The sequence below is a fragment of the Oncorhynchus tshawytscha genome, linkage group LG01 (assembly GCF_018296145.1).
Source record: "Oncorhynchus tshawytscha isolate Ot180627B linkage group LG01, Otsh_v2.0, whole genome shotgun sequence".
Lineage (NCBI taxonomy): Eukaryota > Metazoa > Chordata > Actinopteri > Salmoniformes > Salmonidae > Oncorhynchus > Oncorhynchus tshawytscha.
In genome coordinates, this window is record NC_056429.1 from 89,820,004 (window position 1) to 89,840,209 (window position 20,206).

The 20,206-nt window shown below is 40.7% G+C and overlaps 2 protein-coding genes across 4 annotated transcripts in view; one reads left to right on the forward strand and one right to left on the reverse strand.

The window, feature by feature from the left end:
• LOC112234635 (piggyBac transposable element-derived protein 5) overlaps positions 1–4,597 on the reverse strand; it is a 44,002-nt gene extending 39,405 nt beyond the window's left edge. The window contains exon 1 of the mRNA XM_042327198.1: positions 3,925–4,597. Within this exon, the coding sequence (XP_042183132.1) occupies positions 3,925–4,237 (313 nt within the window). The 5' untranslated portion in view covers positions 4,238–4,597. The remainder of the gene's footprint in view (positions 1–3,924) is intronic.
• Positions 4,598–5,009: 412 nt separating this feature from the next.
• On the forward strand, positions 5,010–19,911 carry LOC112234617 (conserved oligomeric Golgi complex subunit 2). 3 transcript variants are annotated; one of them, XM_024402838.2, is made up of 18 exons: positions 5,010–5,204; positions 5,461–5,622; positions 5,938–6,003; positions 7,763–7,843; positions 8,026–8,129; positions 9,512–9,620; positions 9,863–10,042; positions 10,345–10,469; positions 13,738–13,864; positions 14,049–14,188; positions 15,012–15,073; positions 15,448–15,599; positions 15,833–16,018; positions 16,500–16,572; positions 16,744–16,886; positions 17,068–17,207; positions 19,136–19,316; positions 19,501–19,911. In XM_024402838.2, the coding sequence occupies exons 1-18, from the start codon at positions 5,148–5,150 to the stop codon at positions 19,606–19,608; spliced, it is 2,196 nt and encodes a 731-aa protein (XP_024258606.1). In that variant the 5' UTR covers positions 5,010–5,147; the 3' UTR covers positions 19,609–19,911. The 3 variants fall into 3 exon arrangements, with proteins under 3 accessions (XP_024258606.1, XP_024258607.1, XP_024258608.1); XM_024402839.2 differs by lacking the exon at positions 5,938–6,003; XM_024402840.2 differs by lacking the exons at positions 13,738–13,864; positions 14,049–14,188.
• Positions 19,912–20,206: the final 295 nt, after the last annotated feature.

Consider the following 20,206-nt stretch of genomic DNA (forward strand, 5'->3'; position numbering starts at 1 on the left):
CAGGATTTGGCGTAAGCAGCTATGGCCCCCATCCTGCCTGGTGTCAATGGTACAGGTTGGTGGAGGTGGTGTGGAGAATGTTTTCCTGGCACACGTTAGGTCCCATGATACCAAGCAACGTTCCCAAGCCCCGAAGAATTGACTGTTCTGGAGGCAAAGGGGTACTAGATGGATGTACCTAATAAACTGGCCACTGAGTGTATATTCTTACTGATACTGTAAATTTGTACATCCACTGTATTCCCACTGTATATCAACCGTAAACCCAAGAATAGAACCTTGATTAAAACTGCAGCACTGAGCTGTCACAGGTCATCATCACATCTGTTAATTAACTGTGTAAACTGTGGGTGTGAAGTATCCCTGGACTTTAGCAGGCCCTGGGTTAGAGGAGGGTTTGGCTGAGGTATGCCGTCACTGTAAATAAGAACTTGTTCTTAACGGACTTGCCTAGTTAAATAAAGGTTAATTAATGACACATCACAAAACCAGTGATGAAACTCATTGAACTGTCGCTCTCTAATCTTGTAAAGTCAGTGAGGGAGTAGAGCACCTCAACCAAGGTGCAGCCAAAAATCACAAGAGAGCTCATCTAAGAGCTCTCAATTAAAAGCTGATGAACCAAAATATGTAATAAAATGATCCGCTTTTAATTGTGAGAGTCACACCTATTTTTCTTGGCACACTTGTAAAGTATGCACATTCACTGGAGTGAGAAAGCGTCTCTAAACAGAAGTAGAAGTTCAGGCCCAGTAAACCAGTATTTATCTCATTCTCTGGAACAAAGTGATATATCTGAAACAAACTCTATATCTGGAAGTTTGGATTGGCCAACTGCTAAAAGCCATTTGGCTAAAATTAAAAATCTCATGTCCTCTCTACATCCAGCCTAGAGATAAGGAAAATGTTGGGTCTCAAAAGGACCATAATCAACTAGTTTGGTTTGCTGAAGAAATAAATACTTTTTTATTTTACTACTCTTGCACTACTCTTGCACTGAGTGTACATGTCACGTTGCCAGAGGTAAAAGTTGTTCAAAGGGTGGGTCACACTACAGACCTAGACACGGTTTCAAAAAACCACTTCTTTAATCCAGTAGACTTTCAAATCTGGCAGCAAAGTGCAAAATACAGGACGACTGCCTTAGAGGCAGGGATTTCCAAAGACAGATGCCATCAAATCAATACAGTAAACATAAGTCTGGCCAAAAATGGGAACTTCTGGAATAGAATTGTTTTATTCGCTTGATTAAGAATTCCATTGTGGGAAATTCCTGACAACACAGTGGTAGAATGTCTAAGACGAACATACTGTAGATAATGTATGTGCCATTCAATAAAGTGAATTGGAGCTTGATTGATTCTAAAGCCTTTTCTATCATAATTATGTTACATAATAGATTATACGGTAATATACGGTAATAGATTATATAGTATTATATTGTAATCCAGGGGGTTTGTCCTAACGTGCATATACACACTGCAGATATTTTACTAGGATAATGAAATGAACTAAAAAAATGACATTTCAGACCCATTTCAGACCCATGGACATGCTTATTAAGTACTGCCTATCCCTGCTATAACTGTGGGATTTTCATATTGGACTAAATATCAATTATACAGACTCCATCTCTCATTTTCCCAATTAAAAATGTATGTTGTGGTATATTTATGTATGATAGCTAGTGTCCTGTAGAAGGGATGTTATAACTCTAGTTTCTCCTTGAGACATGTGGACTGGACAGTAGTCTCCTCAGTGAGCACCAGTTTGCTGCATGGAAACCTTCCATTGACCTAACCTTAATGACAAAACCACCTCATGTTCATCTTTCCTGGCCACACTGTGTCTTGCCTATTTGCTCATACACTAATGGTTTGGACACAGTCAAGCTTTTACTGCAATTTGGCTGGGGAATTTGTTTCAAATACACCTGCCAACACTATTGTTTGTGTCAACAGTCTCAAATAACTTAGTGGTGACTGTGAAAACAAACCATTTTCTAGTGGAGACAGAGACCGCCACACATACATACTGTAGTGTAGACTATAAAGTACAAAGACTTCTGTATGCTGAAGTGATTCCCAAGGCAATGTCTTGTGCCTGAAATGTATTGGCTAACGCCACCACCTGTCATTGCCAGTGATGAAGCCCATACCAAAGCCTACAGGCAGATGGCATGATTTTCTCTCACGTCGTGACAGTGGCACAAGGCACCACCCAGACCACCTTGGAGAGAGAGGGAGGCATTTATTTGCAAGTCAGTGAGAGAGTGTTCAAACAGAGTAATGATGAAGGGAGGAACCTCACCCTACACATGCTTATTTAGTTACATTTGACATACAGTATCTATCAATACCACCTATTATACGACTGACCAGAACTGTAATACATTGATCATTTTACAGGACATTTGTAAGGATAACAATATGACATTCGGTTAAGTTGTTGGTACTAGAATGGGTTTAACTCCTGAAGTATGACTGGTAACTAATAGGTATTACTTTACAATACTGGGGAAACCATTTTTTAAAACATTTTATTCACTTTAAAGTCCCAGTGCAGTCAAAAACATGATTACCAGTGTTTTAGATATATTTTCCCTCTGAGGTTGGATTAATACTTTGAAATTGTGAAAAGGATTCTAATGCCCTTTTAGTGTAAGAGCTGTTGGAACAGACCACCTGAAACATTGGCCTGTATTGCTGAGATGGAGTTTCGGCCTGCTTGGTGACATCTCCAGGCGGTAAATTACTTAATTAATGGACCAATTAGAACGAGAGTTCCAAACCCCTGCCAATAACAGCAAGTTTTCAGTTTTCCCCTCCCCACACAGACCACTACCAGACAGTCCTAGCAAAAATGTTGTTTTACAAATTGCTCTTTGCTAAGAAGCTATTTTTGACCAATTTAATCTTAAACAATCTCAGTAAGGTTCTTAATTGTTACACAGAAATTATTTGATATTGAGATCAAATAAAGGCTACATTGGTCCTTTAAACTCTGCCTTGGGCATGCAATAGGAGACTGAGATAATGGAATAAACATTACCATTACTTTACAGGCCCTCCGTCATTGATCGTAGCAGCTGACCCTTCCATGAAGATGTAAGAGGGGAGATGGTCATTCATCTCCACTTAAAGAGTTAATTTGTCATGGCTGCCAGTGCCTCTCCTCTCTCTCAACCTATGATGTTTGAACAAACAGTGCTCCCTGGTTCATACCCAGCAGCCACACACAGATAGGCCTACAATCTTCACTATTAACAGTGATCTAGGGGTGCTTTCAAGATGTGCACCACTAACATGTTCTACACAGCAGCTCTTAATATACCGCCATAGACTACCTAGGTCACCTTACAGTATATTGCCAATGTAAAAAATACAAAATATTCCTGCCAATGAACATCCTCTATCGTATTTTTACCTTTCTTGGAGGTCCAAAATTCACATTGGCACATCAATGCCTTAGTTGGCAAATACATGTGGCTGAACATGTTGCACAACGTTATTAGTCTCTGGAGATGCAGTTTAGAGGAACAGAGAAGCAGAGAAGCTCCTCTGCAACTTGTCCCCTATGTCCATTTACTGTTTGCTCCCCAGTGCAGTGCAGTGTTACAGTGTGGGCTATTTCATTTGGATAATTAAATAGCCAAATTCATATAAGCCACAATTCTCCAAGAAATCAATCCATATTGTGACATGATCCTTTATTAAAGGACACTTGGGCTTTCTTTCTCTCTCCCTCTTTTTCTTGACCTGTTGTTCAATCAGGAGTCAGGACCTACAATCATAGGCTAGTTACCACACACACACACACACACACACACACACACACACACACACACACCTTAGATGATGGAGAAGATCAGATCATGATCCTATTCATTATGTCAAGCGAGGCTTTATTCTTAAAATTAAATACCATATGTCTCGTTGTATGGGGCCACCGTGATATCTTGCAGGGTGTCGCTCCATCCATCCTCTTCTGCTTGAGTTATTGAGACGGAGCCGGGTGGACCTCCGCTTTGACAACTCACAGTCTCACCTGACCTTTGATCGTCGCCGGCCTCCATGCAGCAGTTATCCGAATTCGAGTCACCCGAAGTGCTGTAAAAAGGATTGTCGCTGCTGTCATCTCCCGATTCCCCAAAAACATCATCTGAGATCTGCAAGCTCTCGTAGCGTGAGCGAGCCGCCTCCAGGACAGACAGCGCCTTCCTCCCACATTCCGCCATCTCTCGTCGATGCTTTTTGTAGCTTACAACACAGCACACTATTCGGCATACAACTATCCACGACTGGGAAAACTCGTACCACACACACCTACCTACGCCCACTCCCACTGTACGTTTTTAGAATTATGCTAGGCCTACTGCAGACTTGTGGTGTGATAACTTCTATTCTCCCCTTTCTTCAAAGCATGTTCCGGAGAGGAGCTGTCCTCATCAAGGATACTTAAATACCTCTAGGCGCTATGCACAGAGACCGAAATTATCAATATTGATCACACCTCTGCGTATCCGGGTTGGGCCAGCTATTTCGTTGGTGGCTCGTAAAATGGGCTCGTACTGTGTAGATATTTCAATGAATACTCGGCATCATGATCAGCTGACCTGGGTTGCTCTCATGTGCTGGCCAATAGCGTTGATAATAGTGCTGTATATCTCACTATAATGTCAAATCTTATGGTATTAAAGCAGAATTGTCTTCTGATGCGGTTAGAAAATGCATATACCCCATCAATTGTGTATTGCTTATGATACGAATATAAAACACATGTTTGACTAATGTGTTCGTTTATTAATGTATTATTAATGCATTCGTTTATTCAGACAATGTAATTACAGGAACTCTTTCAAATCAGTTTTGAAAACGTTTAATGAATTTATGTGGAAAGGAACACAACAGCAGAACAAGATATTTATTTTTAAGACCACCATATTTTTTGAAAAAACCAAGCAGCGCTCCCCTTAGTGCCCTGTGGGGGGTGCAGTAGACTGGTTCGCGGAAGTCATCTTGCTTTCATGTTTGCGGAAGTATACTTTGTCTTCTCCCCTCTGTCATTCTTCAGAAAGTATTTTGCAACATTCGTGACTTTATAGTATGTCCAGCCTTTTCTGATTTCAAAGATAGTAGTAAAGAAAGATGAATCTGCCAAAGGGGCCGGATTCTCTGTGTTTCGACAAGGACGTGTTTATGAAGGTAAGAATTTGACTTTTGAAACTAGCTAGCTGGCTAGCAATGCCATAGGTTAGCTAGCAATGATCAGCCAAACTGGCTTCATCACTTGTTATGAAACGACTTATATAAGTTTGTCTCGTAGTATTTATCTACCTAAACCCTATTAGAAATGGCAAGTTAGTTTCTGCTGTACATCATTTGCATAATCTTAGCTAGCCAGCTAGCTAACTAACTACATGATCATTCATGACATGTTTACATCATCTGTTGCATTCAGGATGACTTCGACGTGGATCAGTTTGTTGCAGATTGCAGAAAGCATGTCCAACTGGAGGAGATGCGCGAGGACCTTGAGATGTATTACAAACAGCTCAAAACAGCCATGGTTGAGCTCATCAATAAAGACTATGCTGACTTTGTCAACCTCTCCACCAATCTGGTGAGTTTCTATGGCTGACGCGTTCAAGATGCTGCAGTGTCCCCCACCCATAAACTTGCATTAGGGAATGTTTACAACCATGCATTTTCAGCCAAATAACAAGATAGCAATCATATTTTACGATGATGTCACTCAAAAGAAACTAGGAGCAACTGAGAGCAACAGCAGGAATCTGCTCAATATAGATAGATGTAGGATAATGATGTTGTCAGTTTGTTCTTCCTAACAGTTGTTCCAGCTAGGATCAGGACTTTTACATGTCAAATAGGCCTAATAGCTACAGTAGCTAGATAATAATGGATATAATTTATTTAGGTTGGAATGGACAAAGCCCTGAACCAGCTATCAGTACCACTGGGTCAGTTGCGTGAAGAGGTGCTGGTATGTGCTCTGTTTCACTCTATTTTTTCATATTATGATCAATTGGATTTACCTTCATTTCTGTTGACTTGGTCACATGTTGTCCTTTTTCTGTTGACTTGGTCACATGTTGTCCTTTTTCTGTTGACTTGGTCACATGTTGTCCTTTTTCTATCGACTTGGTCACATGTTGTCCTTTTTCTATTGACTTGGTCACATGTTGTCCTTTTTCTGTTGACTTGGTCACATGTTGTCCTTTTTCTGTTGACTTGGTCACATGTTGTCCTTTTTCTGTTGACTTGGTCACATGTTGTCCTTTTTCTGTTGACTTGGTCACATGTTGTCCTTTTTCTGTTGACTTGGTCACATTTTGTCCTTTTTCTGTTGACTTGGTCACACACGCTGTCCTATTTCTGTTGACTTGGTCACACGCGCTGTCCTATTTCTGTTGACTTGGTCACACGCGCTGTCCTATATCTGTTAACTTGGTCACACGCGCGGTCCTATTTCTGTTGACTTGGTCACACACGCTGTCCTATTTCTGTTGCCTTGGTCACATGTTGTCCTTTTTCTATTGACTTGGTCACATGTTGTCCTTTTTCTGTTGACTTGGTCACATGTTGTCCTTTTTCTGTTGACTTGGTCACATGTTGTCCTTTCTGTTGACTTGGTCACATGTTGTCCTTTTTCTGTTGACTTGGTCACATGTTGTCCTTTTTCTGTTGACTTGGTCACATGTTGTCCCTTTTCTGTTGACTTGGTCACACACATTGTCCTTTTTCTGTTGACTTGGCCACACACGCTGTCCTATTTCTGTTGACTTGGTCACACACGCTGTCCTATTTCTGTTAACTTGGTCACACGCGCTGTCCTATTTCTGTTGACTTGGTCACACGCGCTGTCCTATTTCTGTTCACTTGATTACACGCGCTGTCCTATTTCTGTTGCCTTGGTCACATGTTGTCCTTTTTCTATTGACTTGGTCACATGTTGTCCTATTTCTGTTGACTTGGTCACACGCGCTGTCCTATTTCTGTTGCCTTGGTCACATGTTGTCCTTTTTCTATTGACTTGGTCACATGTTGTCATTTTTCTATTGACTTGGTCACATGTTGTCCTTTTTCGGTTGACTTGGTCACATGTTGTCCTTTTTCGGTTGACTTGGTCACATGTTGTCCTTTTTCTGTTGACTTGGTCACATGTTGTCCTTTTTCTGTTGACTTGGTCACATGTTGTCCTTTTTCTGTTGACTTGGTCACATGTTGTCCTTTTTCTGTTGACTTGGTCACATGTTGTCCTTTTTCTATTGACTTGGTCACATGTTGTCCTTTTTCTGTTGACTTGGTCACATGTTGTCCTTTTTCTGTTGACTTGGTCACATGTTGTCCTTTTTCTGTTGACTTGGTCACACACATTGTCCTTTTTATGTTGACATGGCCACACACATTGTCCTTTTTCTGTTGACTTGGCCACACACATTGTCCTTTTTCTGTTGACTTGGCCACACACGCTGTCCTATTTCTGTTGACTTGGCCACACACGCTGTCCTATTTCTGTTGACTTGGTCACACACGCTGTCCTATTTCTGTTGACTTGGTCACACACGCTGTCCTATTTCTGTTGACTTGGTCACACACGCTGTCCTATTTCTGTTGACTTGGTCACACACGCTGTCCTATTTCTGTTGACTTGGTCACACACGTTGTCTTATTTCTGTTGACTCGGCCTCACATGTTGTCCTATTTTTGTGTGTTGTGTTGGTGTCCTTTTTACTTCTCAGAACTTGAGAACATCTGTAAGTGAGGTGGTCCAAGCCATTGACAACCAGCTATCCAAGCAAGATGATTTGCAAAACAAAAAGGTTTGTTAACCTTATGTCTACCATTTCAAACAATAGTTTTTCTATAACATACAGTACATTTGTATGTGTGTAGCTGGATGCGTACACTTTTGCAATTCATTTAGACAAAAGATTATGATTCAAAGAAAAGTTAGACGAATTTCTTTAAACTGTCATGTTTCTCTTTTCTTCGTTTAAACCAGATCAATGTCATGAAACTCATACTAGTTGTTCGATCAGTAGAGAAGATTGAAAAAATCCTACATTCTCAGAACTCAAAAGACTGGACATCTCTTGAGATGAGCAGGTCCGTTTAAAAAAAGATTGCATCAGCTTTTTGCTGATTTGACATAGGCTATTTACCATACGGATGTATCTGTTAATGAAGAATACAGTCTATTTACCATAAGGATGTATCTGTTAATGATGAATACAGTCTATTTACCATACAGATGTACAGTTGGAGTAGGACGTTTATATACACTTACATACACTTATGGTTGCTGTACAGACAGATTATTTCACTTATAATTCACTATCACAATTCCAGTGGGTCAGAAGTTTACATACATTAAGTTGACTGTGCCTTTAAACAGCTTGGAAAATTCCAGAAAATTATGTCATGGCTTTAGAAGCTTCTGGTAGGCTAATTGACATCATTTGAGTCATTTGGAGGTGTACCTGTGGATGTATTTCAATGCCTACTTTCAAACTCAGTGCCTCTTTGCTTGACATCATGGGAAAATCAAAAGAAATCAGCCAAGACCTCAGAAAAAAAATTGTAGACCTCCACAAGCGTGGTTCATCCTTGAGAGCAATTTCCAAACCCCTGAAGGTTCCACGTTCATCTATACAAACAATACTACGCAAGTATAAACACCATGGGACCATGCAGCCGTCATACCACTCAGGAAGGAGACGCGTTCGGTCTCCTAGAGAAGAACGTACCATGGTACGAAAAGTGCAAATCAATCCCAGAACAACAGCAAAGGACCTTGTGAAGATGCTGGAGGAAACGGGTACAAAAGTATCTATATCCACAGTAAAAAGGAGTCCTATATTGACATAACCTGAAATGCCGCTCAGCAAGAAGCTACTGCTCCAAAACCACCATAAAAAAGCCAGGCAACTGCACATGAGGACAAAGATCGTACTTTTTGGAGAAATGTCCTCTGGTCTGATGAAACAAAAGTAGAACTGTTTGGCCATAATGATCAAGGAGCAAGGAGGCCTACAAACCTGACTCAGTTACACCAGCTCTGTCAGGAGGAATGGGCCAGAATTCACCCAATTTATTGTGGGAAGCTTGTGGAAGGCTACCTGAAACGTTTGACCCAAGTTAAACCATTTTAAAGGCATTGCTACCAAATACTAATTGAGTGTATGTAAACTTCTGACCCACTGGGAATGTGATGAAAGAAATAAAAGCTGAAACAAATCACTCTACTATTATTCTGACTTTTCACATTCTTAGAATATAGTGGTGATCCTAACTGACCTAAGACAGGACATTTTTACGAGGATTAAATGTCAGGAATTGTGAAAAACTGAGTTTAAATGTATTTGACAGAGGTATATGTAAACTTCCGACTTCAACTGTATCGCTGTTATTAATGATGGATACAGTCTATTTACCATGCGGATGTATCTCAGTTAATGATGAAGTTTGCCGTTTCTTTTGCTTTGTAGTCCTCTCTTAGCTGGCCAGATTCTGGAGCGGATTGCCACAGAGTTCAACCAGCTGCAGTTCCATGCTGTCCAAAGCAAGGGCATGCCCCTGCTGGACAAAGTCAGGCCTGTACGTTCCGTCACATCATTCAATATTGACGGCCCCATTGGATTTGTGGAGTTGATTTTCAGTACACAAACTAGACTAAGGTTAATGGCTGAAAATGGCCATGCCTGTCCATTATAAACATCCCTTTACTGGCACTGTGTCTGTCCATGCCTGTCCATTGTAAACATCCCTTTACTGACACTATGCCTGTCCATTGTAAACATCCCTTTACTGACGCTGTCTGTGTACGACTTGTGTTGTAGCGTATTTCTGGCATCACTTCCACGCTACAGCAGTCTTTGGAGGGGCTCCTCATACAGGGCCTCCAGACCTCCAACGTGGACATTGTGCGTCACTGCCTACGCACCTATGCCACCATCGACAAGACCAGGGACGCAGAGGCACTGGTGGGAGAAGTCCTGGTCAAGCCCTATATGGACATGGTGAGGTTGTATTTTATCTGAACCATCAAGATCAGAAGAGCATTTAGTGCTGGTGTCCCGTACCCAGATTGAACCTTCTCCTGGACTTAAAAACACAATTTAATTTGCTTTTAAATCCAGAAATAGGCTTTATCTTGTTTCTGATAATCCAGCTCTTAGTGCCCAGCTCACCAATATCTTTGTGAAACGATGCAGAAATTGACAGTTCAATAACTTTATGTGCTGTGTTCTGCTTCGGAGATGAAGTCAATGTTTCCCTCTCTATAGAAACAGTACTTCAGTTACTATTTTGTTATCAACAGGTCATTGTTGAACAGTTTGTCAAGTCCACCCCCAATGGCCTTCAAATATTGTACACCAAGCTCCTACAGTTTGTGCCACATCACTGTAGACTGCTGTGTGAGGTGACTGGAATGGTCATTTCAAGGTAAGCCCCATAGCTGTCCACAAAGGCAAAGTTCTAAAGGCTTCCCTCCCTTCAGATATAAGAAAGTACATGGTAGTATGGTAGTTACACATTGAAAACCCAGAAAGTACATGGTAGTATGGTAGTTACACATTGAAAACCCAGAAAGTACATGGTAGTATGGTAGTTACACATTGAAAACCCAGAAAGTACATGACAGAATGGTAGTTACACATTGAAAACCCAGAAAGTACATGACAGAATGGTAGTTACACATTGAAAACCCAGAAAGTACATGACAGAATGGTAGTTACACATTGAAAACCCAGAAAGTACACGACAGAATGGTAGTTACACATTGAAAACCCAGAAAGTACATGGTAGTATGGTAGTTACACATTGAAAACCCAGAAAGTACATGGTAGTATGGTAGTTACACATTGAAAACCCAGAAAGTACATGGTAGTATGGTAGTTACACATTGAAAACCCAGAAAGTACATGGTAGTATGGTAGTTACACATTGAAAACCCAGAAAGTACATGACAGAATGGTAGTTACACATTGAAAACCCAGAAAGTACATGACAGTATGGTAGTTACACATTGAAAACCCAGAAAGTACATGACAGAATGGTAGTTACACATTGAAAACCCAGAAAGTACACGACAGAATGGTAGTTACACATTGAAAACCCAGAAAGTACATGGTAGTATGGTAGTTACACATTGAAAACCCAGAAAGTACATGGTAGTATGGTAGTTACACATTGAAAACCCAGAAAGTACATGGTAGTATGGTAGTTACACATTGAAAACCCAGAAAGTACATGGTAGTATGGTAGTTACACATTGAAAACCCAGAAAGTACATGGTAGTATGGTAGTTACACATTGAAAACCCAGAAAGTACATGGTAGTATGGTAGTTACACATTGAAAACCCAGAAAGTACATGGTAGTATGGTAGTTACACATTGAAAACCCAGAAAGTACATGCTAGTATGGTAGTTACACATTGAAAACCCAGAAAGTACATGACAGAATGGTAGTTACACATTGAAAACCCAGAAAGTACATGGTAGTATGGTAGTTACACATTGAAAACCCAGAAAGTACATGGTAGTATGGTAGTTACACATTGAAAACCCAGAAAGTACATGACAGAATGGTAGTTACACATTGAAAACCCAGAAAGTACATGGTAGTATGGTAGTTACACATTGAAAACCCAGAAAGTACATGACATAATGGTAGTTACACATTGAAAACCCAGAAAGTACATGACATAATGGTAGTTACACATTGAAAACCCAGAAAGTACATGACATAATGGTAGTTACACATTGAAAACCCAGAAAGTACATGGTAGTATGGTAGTTACACATTGAAAACCCAGAAAGTACATGGTAGTATGGTAGTTACACATTGAAAACCCAGAAAGTACATGACAGAATGGTAGTTACACATTGAAAACCCAGAAAGTACATGGTAGAATGGTAGTTACACATTGAAAACCCAGAAAGTACATGGTAGAATGGTAGTTACACATTGAAAACCTAGAAAGTACATGACAGAATGGTAGTTACACATTGAAAACCCAGAAAGTACATGGTAGTATGGTAGTTACACATTGAAAACCCAGAAAGTACATGGTAGTATGGTAGTTACACATTGAAAACCCAGAAAGTACATGGTAGTATGGTAGTTACACATTGAAAACCCAGAAAGTACATGACAGAATGGTAGTTACACATTGAAAACCCAGAAAGTACATGACAGAATGGTAGTTACACATTGAAAACCCAGAAAGTACACGGTAGAATGGTTGTTACACGTTCAAACCTAGCAAGTACACTGTAGAATGGTAGTTACGAGTTCATAACCTAGAAAGTACACTGTAGAATGGTTGTTATGTGTTCATAACCTAGAAAGTTCACGGTAGAATGGTAGTTATGCATTCATAACCCAGAAAGTATATGGTAAAATGGTATTTCCGCATTCATAACTTAGAAAGTACATGGTAAAATGGTAGTTACGCGTTCAAAACCTAGAATGGTAGTTACGCTTTCATAACCCAGAAAGTATGTGGTAAAATGGTAGTTACTTTCTGGGTTATGAATGCGTATGTGGTAAAATGGTATTTCCGCATTCATAACCTAGAAAGCACATGGTAAAATGGTAGTTACGCGTTCAAACCCTAGAATGGTAGTTACGCATTTAAAATCTAGAAAGTACATGGTAGAATGGTAGTTACATGTTCATAACCCAGAAAGTATGTGGTAAAATGGTAGTTACTTTCTGGGTTATGAATGCGTATGTGGTAAAATGGTATTTACGCATTCATAACCTAGAAAGTACATGGTAAAATGGTAGTTACACGTTCAAAACCTAGAATGGTAGTTACGCTTTCATAACCCAGAAAGTACATGGTAGAATGGTAGTTACGCATTCATAACCCAGAAAGTATGTGGTAAAATGGTAGTTACGTATTCATAACCTAGAAAGTTCACGGTAGAATGGTCGTTACGTGTTCATAACCTAGAAAGTTCACGTTAGAATGGTAGTTACACATTCATAACCCAGAAAGTACGTGGTAAAATGGTAGTTCCGCTTTCATAACCCAGAAAGTACGTGGTAAAATGGTAGTTCCGCTTTCATAACCCAGAAAGTACGTGGTAAAATAGTAGTTATGCGTTCAAAACCCAGAAAGTACGTGGTAAAATAGTAGTTTTGCGTTCAAAACCCAGAAAGTACGTGGTAAAATAGTAGTTATGCGTTCAAAACCCAGAAAGTACGTGGTAAAATAGTAGTTATGCGTTCAAAACCCAGAAAGTACGTGGTAAAATAGTAGTTCCGCTTTCATAACCCAGAAAGTACGTGGTAAAATGGTAGTTCCGCTTTCATAACCCAGAAAGTACGTGGTAAAATGGTAGTTCCGCTTTCATAACCCAGAAAGTACGTGGTAAAATGGTAGTTCCGCTTTCATAACCCAGAAAGTACGTGGTAAAATGGTAGTTCCGCTTTCATAACCCAGAAAGTACGTGGTAAAATGGTAGTTCCGCTTTCATAACCCAGAAAGTACGTGGTAAAATGGTAGTTCCGCTTTCATAACCCAGAAAGTACGTGGTAAAATAGTAGTTATGCGTTCAAAACCCAGAAAGTACGTGGTAAAATAGTAGTTATGCGTTCAAAACTCAGAAAGTACGTGGTAGAACGGTGGTTAACCATTCATTATCTATGAATTTCTTGTTTGTTCTTTCTCATGTCTTTGCTTTCGGCTGTCTGTCCAGTGAGAAGGCAGACATAGTCCCGGGATACGACTTCTTGGTGAACTCAGTGTGGCCTGAAATCATCAAAGGTATCGAGGAGAGAATCGCATCTCTCTTCAATGCGGGCAACCCTGACACCTTTTATGACGTACGTACTCTAACTACCCAATCATGTTCCTCTGGCATCAAAACTGTCAAATCAACAACAACAAAAATCCAACAGAGCTTGGAAATAGAATAGTAGGGGAAACGCTGACCCTGAGTCCTAGTCTGTACAAGTAGGAGAGGGAGACTACATTCTCATTCGGTTCATGTTTGTATGTATTTTGCAGAGATACACTATCAGCATTGACTTTGTGAGAAAGTTTGAGAGACAGTGTGGCTCCCAAGCCAGTGTGAGGAGACTGAGAGCTCACACCTCCTATCAGAGCTTCCACAACAAGTGGAACCTACCTATCTACTTCCAGCTCAGGTGAATAGCTGTGTGCTCCTGCATTGCTTGCTGTTTGAGGTTTTAGGCTGGGGTTCTGTATAGCACTTTGTGACATCAGCTGATTTAAGAAGGGCTTCATAAATAAATTTGATTGATTGATTGCTCCATGACCTTTGACCTCTGTGCTTCCTGTACTGACCCAGTTATGTGCATGCATTACAGTAGTGTCCACTCCACAACTCAATCTGCCACAGTGCTGTCAGAACTGATATGCTCTGGTAACCTCCCTGGCAGGGGGTGTTTCCCTTTTATTTCATTCATTTCATGTTATTTTTAAAACTTGCATGAATTTATGTATTCTGAAATCTATTAACAAGAATATCTACAACAAAAACGCTTTGGATTTTGCTCCCTTTATAATTGTCACCTACCCTACTGATGTCCAGTGTTCCATTTTACTTCCTGGATATTGTGCTGTCCACATTATATGTTGTTACAGATAAGAAGAAGATATTTACGGGCTATGCGTCATAATATGTTGTCAGATTTGAGAGGTACTTTAGCATTGTGTCCAACACAAGTCTGGCTTTTTGCGTAAGGCCTGGTGAATAGTCCCTCTAAGGGAATATTGATTTTCTCTAGAGTCAACGTGAAGGTTGTTGGACACTCTGCCTTGCACTGTTTGTCAGCCCCGGCACATTTTACAATGGAATGTACATCATGCTGCACATACTCAACACGGTGTAAAAAAATAACGACATGTTTTTGATCAATTCCAACTGTTAGGCTCATAGAACAGCAAGCTAGCTTATATGTGTTCAACAGCCAGGAATTGACCTATTGTTCCCCATCTCTGTCACAGGTACAAGGAAATTGCTGCATGTTTAGAGAATGCTATTGCTGATGGGTTAGAGGCAGCACCAGGTTAGTAGCTATATCCAACTGTAATAACACGACAGACCCTGGTTCGATTCCAGGCTGTATCACAACCGGCCGTGATTGGGAGTCCCATAGGGCGGTGCACAATTGGCCCACCGTCGTCCAGGTTAGGGTTTGGCCGGGGTAGGCCATCATTGTAAATAAGATTTTGTTCTAAAAAATTTTTTTTTTAAATATACAAATGGATAAGTTATTTTATTAGTCATTACCATAATATACAATATTACTTGTTGGCTTCAATTATTTCCTCCCTTCCTACACTCTCTCTTCCTCCCTACACACTCTCTCTTCCTCCCTACACACTCTCTCTTCCTCCCTACACACTCTCTCTTCCTCCATATACACTCTCTCTTCCTCAGCAGGCAGCTCCTATCACCTGCTGGTGTCCCAAGTGCTGTGGAACAGCTTGGTCAGGTGCTGGGCGGAGAAGGTCTATCTGCCCCCGCTGGTTCACCGCTTCTGGAAGCTCACCCTGCAGCTGATCTCACGCTACTCCAAGTTCCTCACTGAGGTACAGCCTCCAACATGGCAATCCAACCTTCCTCCAACATGGCAACCCAACCTTTCCACTACAATATTAATGATAGTGTGCATAGTGTCTATAGATTCAGTGATACCTCTATTAATCTAGTGTTCAATGTAGCCTGCAGTGTCAGTATTCCAGTATTTTAAATGAGTCCTATAAAAGGAAATGCTGGTCACATTAAGTTGTCATGATTGGTGTTTCTGGACCCTGTCTCCTAGATGCTGACTAAATCTCCCTCCACGGACATCAGTAAAGACCCAGTGAGGCTCCTCCCCAGCTCTGCCTCCTCCACGTCCAGTCACACCTCTCAGGATGATGGGGGCAGCGAGAGCGGCAGCCCAGCAACCCTCTCCACCCAACAGCTGGTCTTTATAGCCTCTGATGTGAACCAACTACAAGACCAGGTAGTAGTATGGACCATTTAGAAGAAAAAGAAACGCACACCTATTAAGACGAGGTGCTGGCTAGCGGAGTAGAAAACTTGAAAATAAAAGAGAGCCGCACACTCTAGGAGCTCAGATGCAAAAATTTAATTACCAACATTTCGACAGCCAAGCTGATTATACCCTGATGAAGACAGCTTGGCTGTGGAAACGTTGGTAATTACATTTTTGCATCTGAGCTCCTAGAGTGTGCGGCTCTCTTTTATTTTCAAGTGGTATGGACCAATCACAAGACCAGTTAGTGATATGGGCCAATCACAACAAGCCAATGCAGTTTTGTATTGTATTTACCTTCCCTAGAAGCCAAACGGAATTGACACAAATCTTAATAATGCTGTTTTTAACAGTTGCTTTTAGGGTTAGGCAACATTAGACATGCTATTGCATGAACCTTAATTTGTTCTTATTTTTCTCGACTATTAAAAGTTTACCTTTCTCATAGATTACGGAACTTTCTGAGATGATTAAACAGAGACTGGAGATCATTGGGTACAACAACTTTGTAATTGTTGCAGGTATGTCATCGTCATGCTTGAAAGATGAAAAGCACACATTGATACGTTGTTCCAGACAAGTGTTTAATCATGGTACTTATTCCATCAGCTCTTACTGCATGTTAGTTGATATATTGCCTTTTGATTGCCTTTTTGACAAGTGTCCCTCCCTGCCTTGTGTTCTCTCTCCAGAGGCCCTAGAAGACTCCAAAGACTCCCTGTCTGGCTGCATTCCCACCTTGAACCGCAAGATGACTCAGCATTTAACCGAGAGGTGCTTCCGCTTCCTGAAGAGTGCTTCTGAAGTCCCCCGACTGTACCGCAGGACCAACAAGGTGAGACGGCCCGCCCCTCAGGTCCCACCCTCTCAGAACAATGGAACAGTGGTCCCATTAGGCTTCAACGTTGCTGAGATGATTAGAGAACATCTGCTGTACAGTACCAAAATACTGAAGAGTGCACCACCCTCCACACCCACAGGCTTGAAAACGTGCCTGTTCTTCATCCCTTGTATAGGAACTTCCCTCCAGAGCCTCTGCCTACATGGACAACGCCCTGCGGCCGCTGCACCAGCTCCTGAGCGACTCCAAAGACATGGTGAAGCCCTCCATCTCCCAGGAATGGCTACGGATCACACTCAATGACTGCACTCACAGGTAGGGGGACTCTGCTGTCTGTTAGACTTCCTGTGTAGGCGACTACAGCAGTGTTACTCATCTCCAATCCTCCAGTATCCCCAACAACACACGCTTTTGTTTTTAACCTGTCTAGGACGGAACCCCTCGCCAACAGCCAATGAAATTGCAGGCTGACAAATACAAATCAACAGAAATCTCATAAATCAAATTTCTCAAACATACCAGTATTAGGCACCATTTTAAAGATAAAATTCTCGTTAATCCAGCCACAGTGTCTGATTTCAAAAATGCTTTACAGCGAAAGCTCCACAAATGATTATGTTAGGTCACCACCAACTCACAGAAAAACCCAGCCATTTTTCCAGCCAAAGGGAGGAGTCACAAAAAGCACAAATAGAGATAAAAATTCATCACTAACCTTTGATGATCTTCATCAGATGACACTCATAGGACTTCATGTTACACAATACATGTATGTTTTGTTCGATAAAAAAATCTAATTTTACATTGGCGCGTTACGTTCAGTAGTTCTAAAACATGCGGTGATTGTGCAGAGAGCCACATGAATTCACAGAAATACTCATTAGAAATGTTGATGAAAATTCAAGTGTTATCCATGGAACTTTAGATACATTTCTCCTTAATGCAACCGCTGTGTCAGAATTTTTAAAAACTTTACAGAAATAGCATAATCTGAGTACGGCACTCAGAGCCCAAACTAGCCAAAATAAATATCCTCCATGTTGCGCTGTCAACATTAGTCAAAAATAGCATTATAAATATTCACTTACCTTTGATGATCTTCATCAGAATGCACTCCTAGGAATCGCAGTTCCACAATAAATGTTTGTTTTGTTCGGTAATGTCCATAATTTATGTCCAAATAGTTTCTTTTGTTAGGGCATTTGGCAAACAAATCCAAACACGCGTTCATTGCCAGTCGGACAAAAAGCTCAAAAAGTTATATTACAGGTCGAAGAAACTTATCAAACTAAGTATAGAATCAATCTTTAGGATGTTTTTATCATAAATGTTCAATAATGTTCCAACTGGAGAATTCCATTGTCTAGAAAAGGAACGAGAGATACCTCTCATGTGAACGCGCATGGCTGAGAACGAGGCTGCTGCCAGACCCCTTAGTCACACAGCTCTCATTCGCTCCCACTTTACAGTAGAAGCCTGAAACAACATTCTAAAGACGGTTGACATCTAGTGGAAACCTTAGGAAGTGCAAAATTACCCATATCCCACTGTGTATTTGATAGGGTCTGAGTTCAAAAACTACAGACCTCAGATTTTACACTTCCTGTTTGGATTTTTTCTCAGGTTTTTGCCTGCCATGAGTTCTGTTATACTCACAGACATCATTCAAACAGTTTTAGAAACTTCAGAGTGTAATAATATAATAATATGCATATATTAGCATCTGGGACTGAGTAGGAGGCAGTTTACTCTAGGCACGCTATTCATCAAAAATTTAAAATGCTGCCCCCTGGCCCAAAGAAGTTAACACCAGACAAAAACACCTGATTCAACTTGTTGACAAGTACAATCGGGTATGCTTGTACTGTTGGGGATACTGGAGGACCGGAGTTGGGAAACACATAACTAGAGTATACTGGCGACTGCTGAATGGGAAAAGGAGATCTTGTAAGGCCAATTCTGGTCCACATATAAAGATTCTACATTGAATGCATGTCTTAGTTTTTAGTCCTTGTATTGTGCTAAAATAATATTTAATACAATTTTAGGTGTAGTCTTCTGCTTGCTCCCTCTAGGGTCAATGCAGTGACTCACAATGTTTTGTCCAAAGAATGGCACCACACAAGGTCACCAACTAACATTGAATTGAATTCCATGGCACTCAACCGCACTAACTTAAGTAGCTTTTTGTTCTGCCCCACCAAGCACAGAAGTCTGTAATTTTCCATCTTGACTTTGGGCAGATATTTTGAAACCATATCAGATGTTTTGAGTTCTGTGAAAAAAATGGAGGAGAGTTTAAAGAGACTGAAGCAAGCAAGGAAAACAGTGACCACCAACACTACAGGAACTACCGGAGGCCCCACAGACGACAGCAAGATCCGCCTGCAGTTGGCTTTGGATGTGGAGTACCTGGGAGAGCAGGTAGGGTTCACCCTGTTAGAGAACACCAACCGTATCTTGTAATTGTCCTTTGAATATGTTTTAGAAAGACAGTCTGTTTAACTCAAACAGTGGGAAGGAAGGAATGCATGTCAGGAAAATCCCCAGAATGATTGTTGTGATGGTAAGCTTCTGATACCATATTGATGTTTGTTTCCCATGATAGATTCAGAAGATGGGTCTGCAGCCTGCCGACATCACCATGTTCTCAACACTAAATGACTTGGTCCATGGAGCACAGGACGGGACTCCATCAGAGCAGGCTGGACCATAATCCTGCACCAATGTACTTGTATGCTTGTAGGAAGAAAGTCATATTTATGTTGAACACTGATCATATGGGACATGGCATTGAAAATCAGGAGAATTTCTAAATGTCATTGTACAATAGCAATGAAATATTTCCTACTGGCTCCCTGGCTGTTCATAGCAGCAAATGTCTAATTTAATGGGGCCTAAAGGGTTTAACCCTAACCCCTTTAAATATATTGTGTGTGGTGAACAGAGTTGGTGAATGATGAGATATATATTGTACATTTTAAATAAAATGAATCAAAGTTTGATTAACAGCTTTGAATTATTGTATGTTGTGTTAATGTGATTCAAGTGACCTAATAAGACATCTGTCTACGTTCAGCTGTTATGAGGGGTAACATAATAAAGTATCTCTCGAAGTTCAGTGACAGTCAGTTCATTTGCTAGACAGGGATCAACCATAATTATTTTCAGTCTGGTTTTGGGAAGAGGTTGTTCATTGTTTTGTTATCAAAACCTTTAAGTCTCAGGAGAAATATAGTCACTAGCTATTCATTTTTTTTCTAGAGGATATAAATAAAAGAGATCCACAATATTCAGAAACTGTAATATTCTTA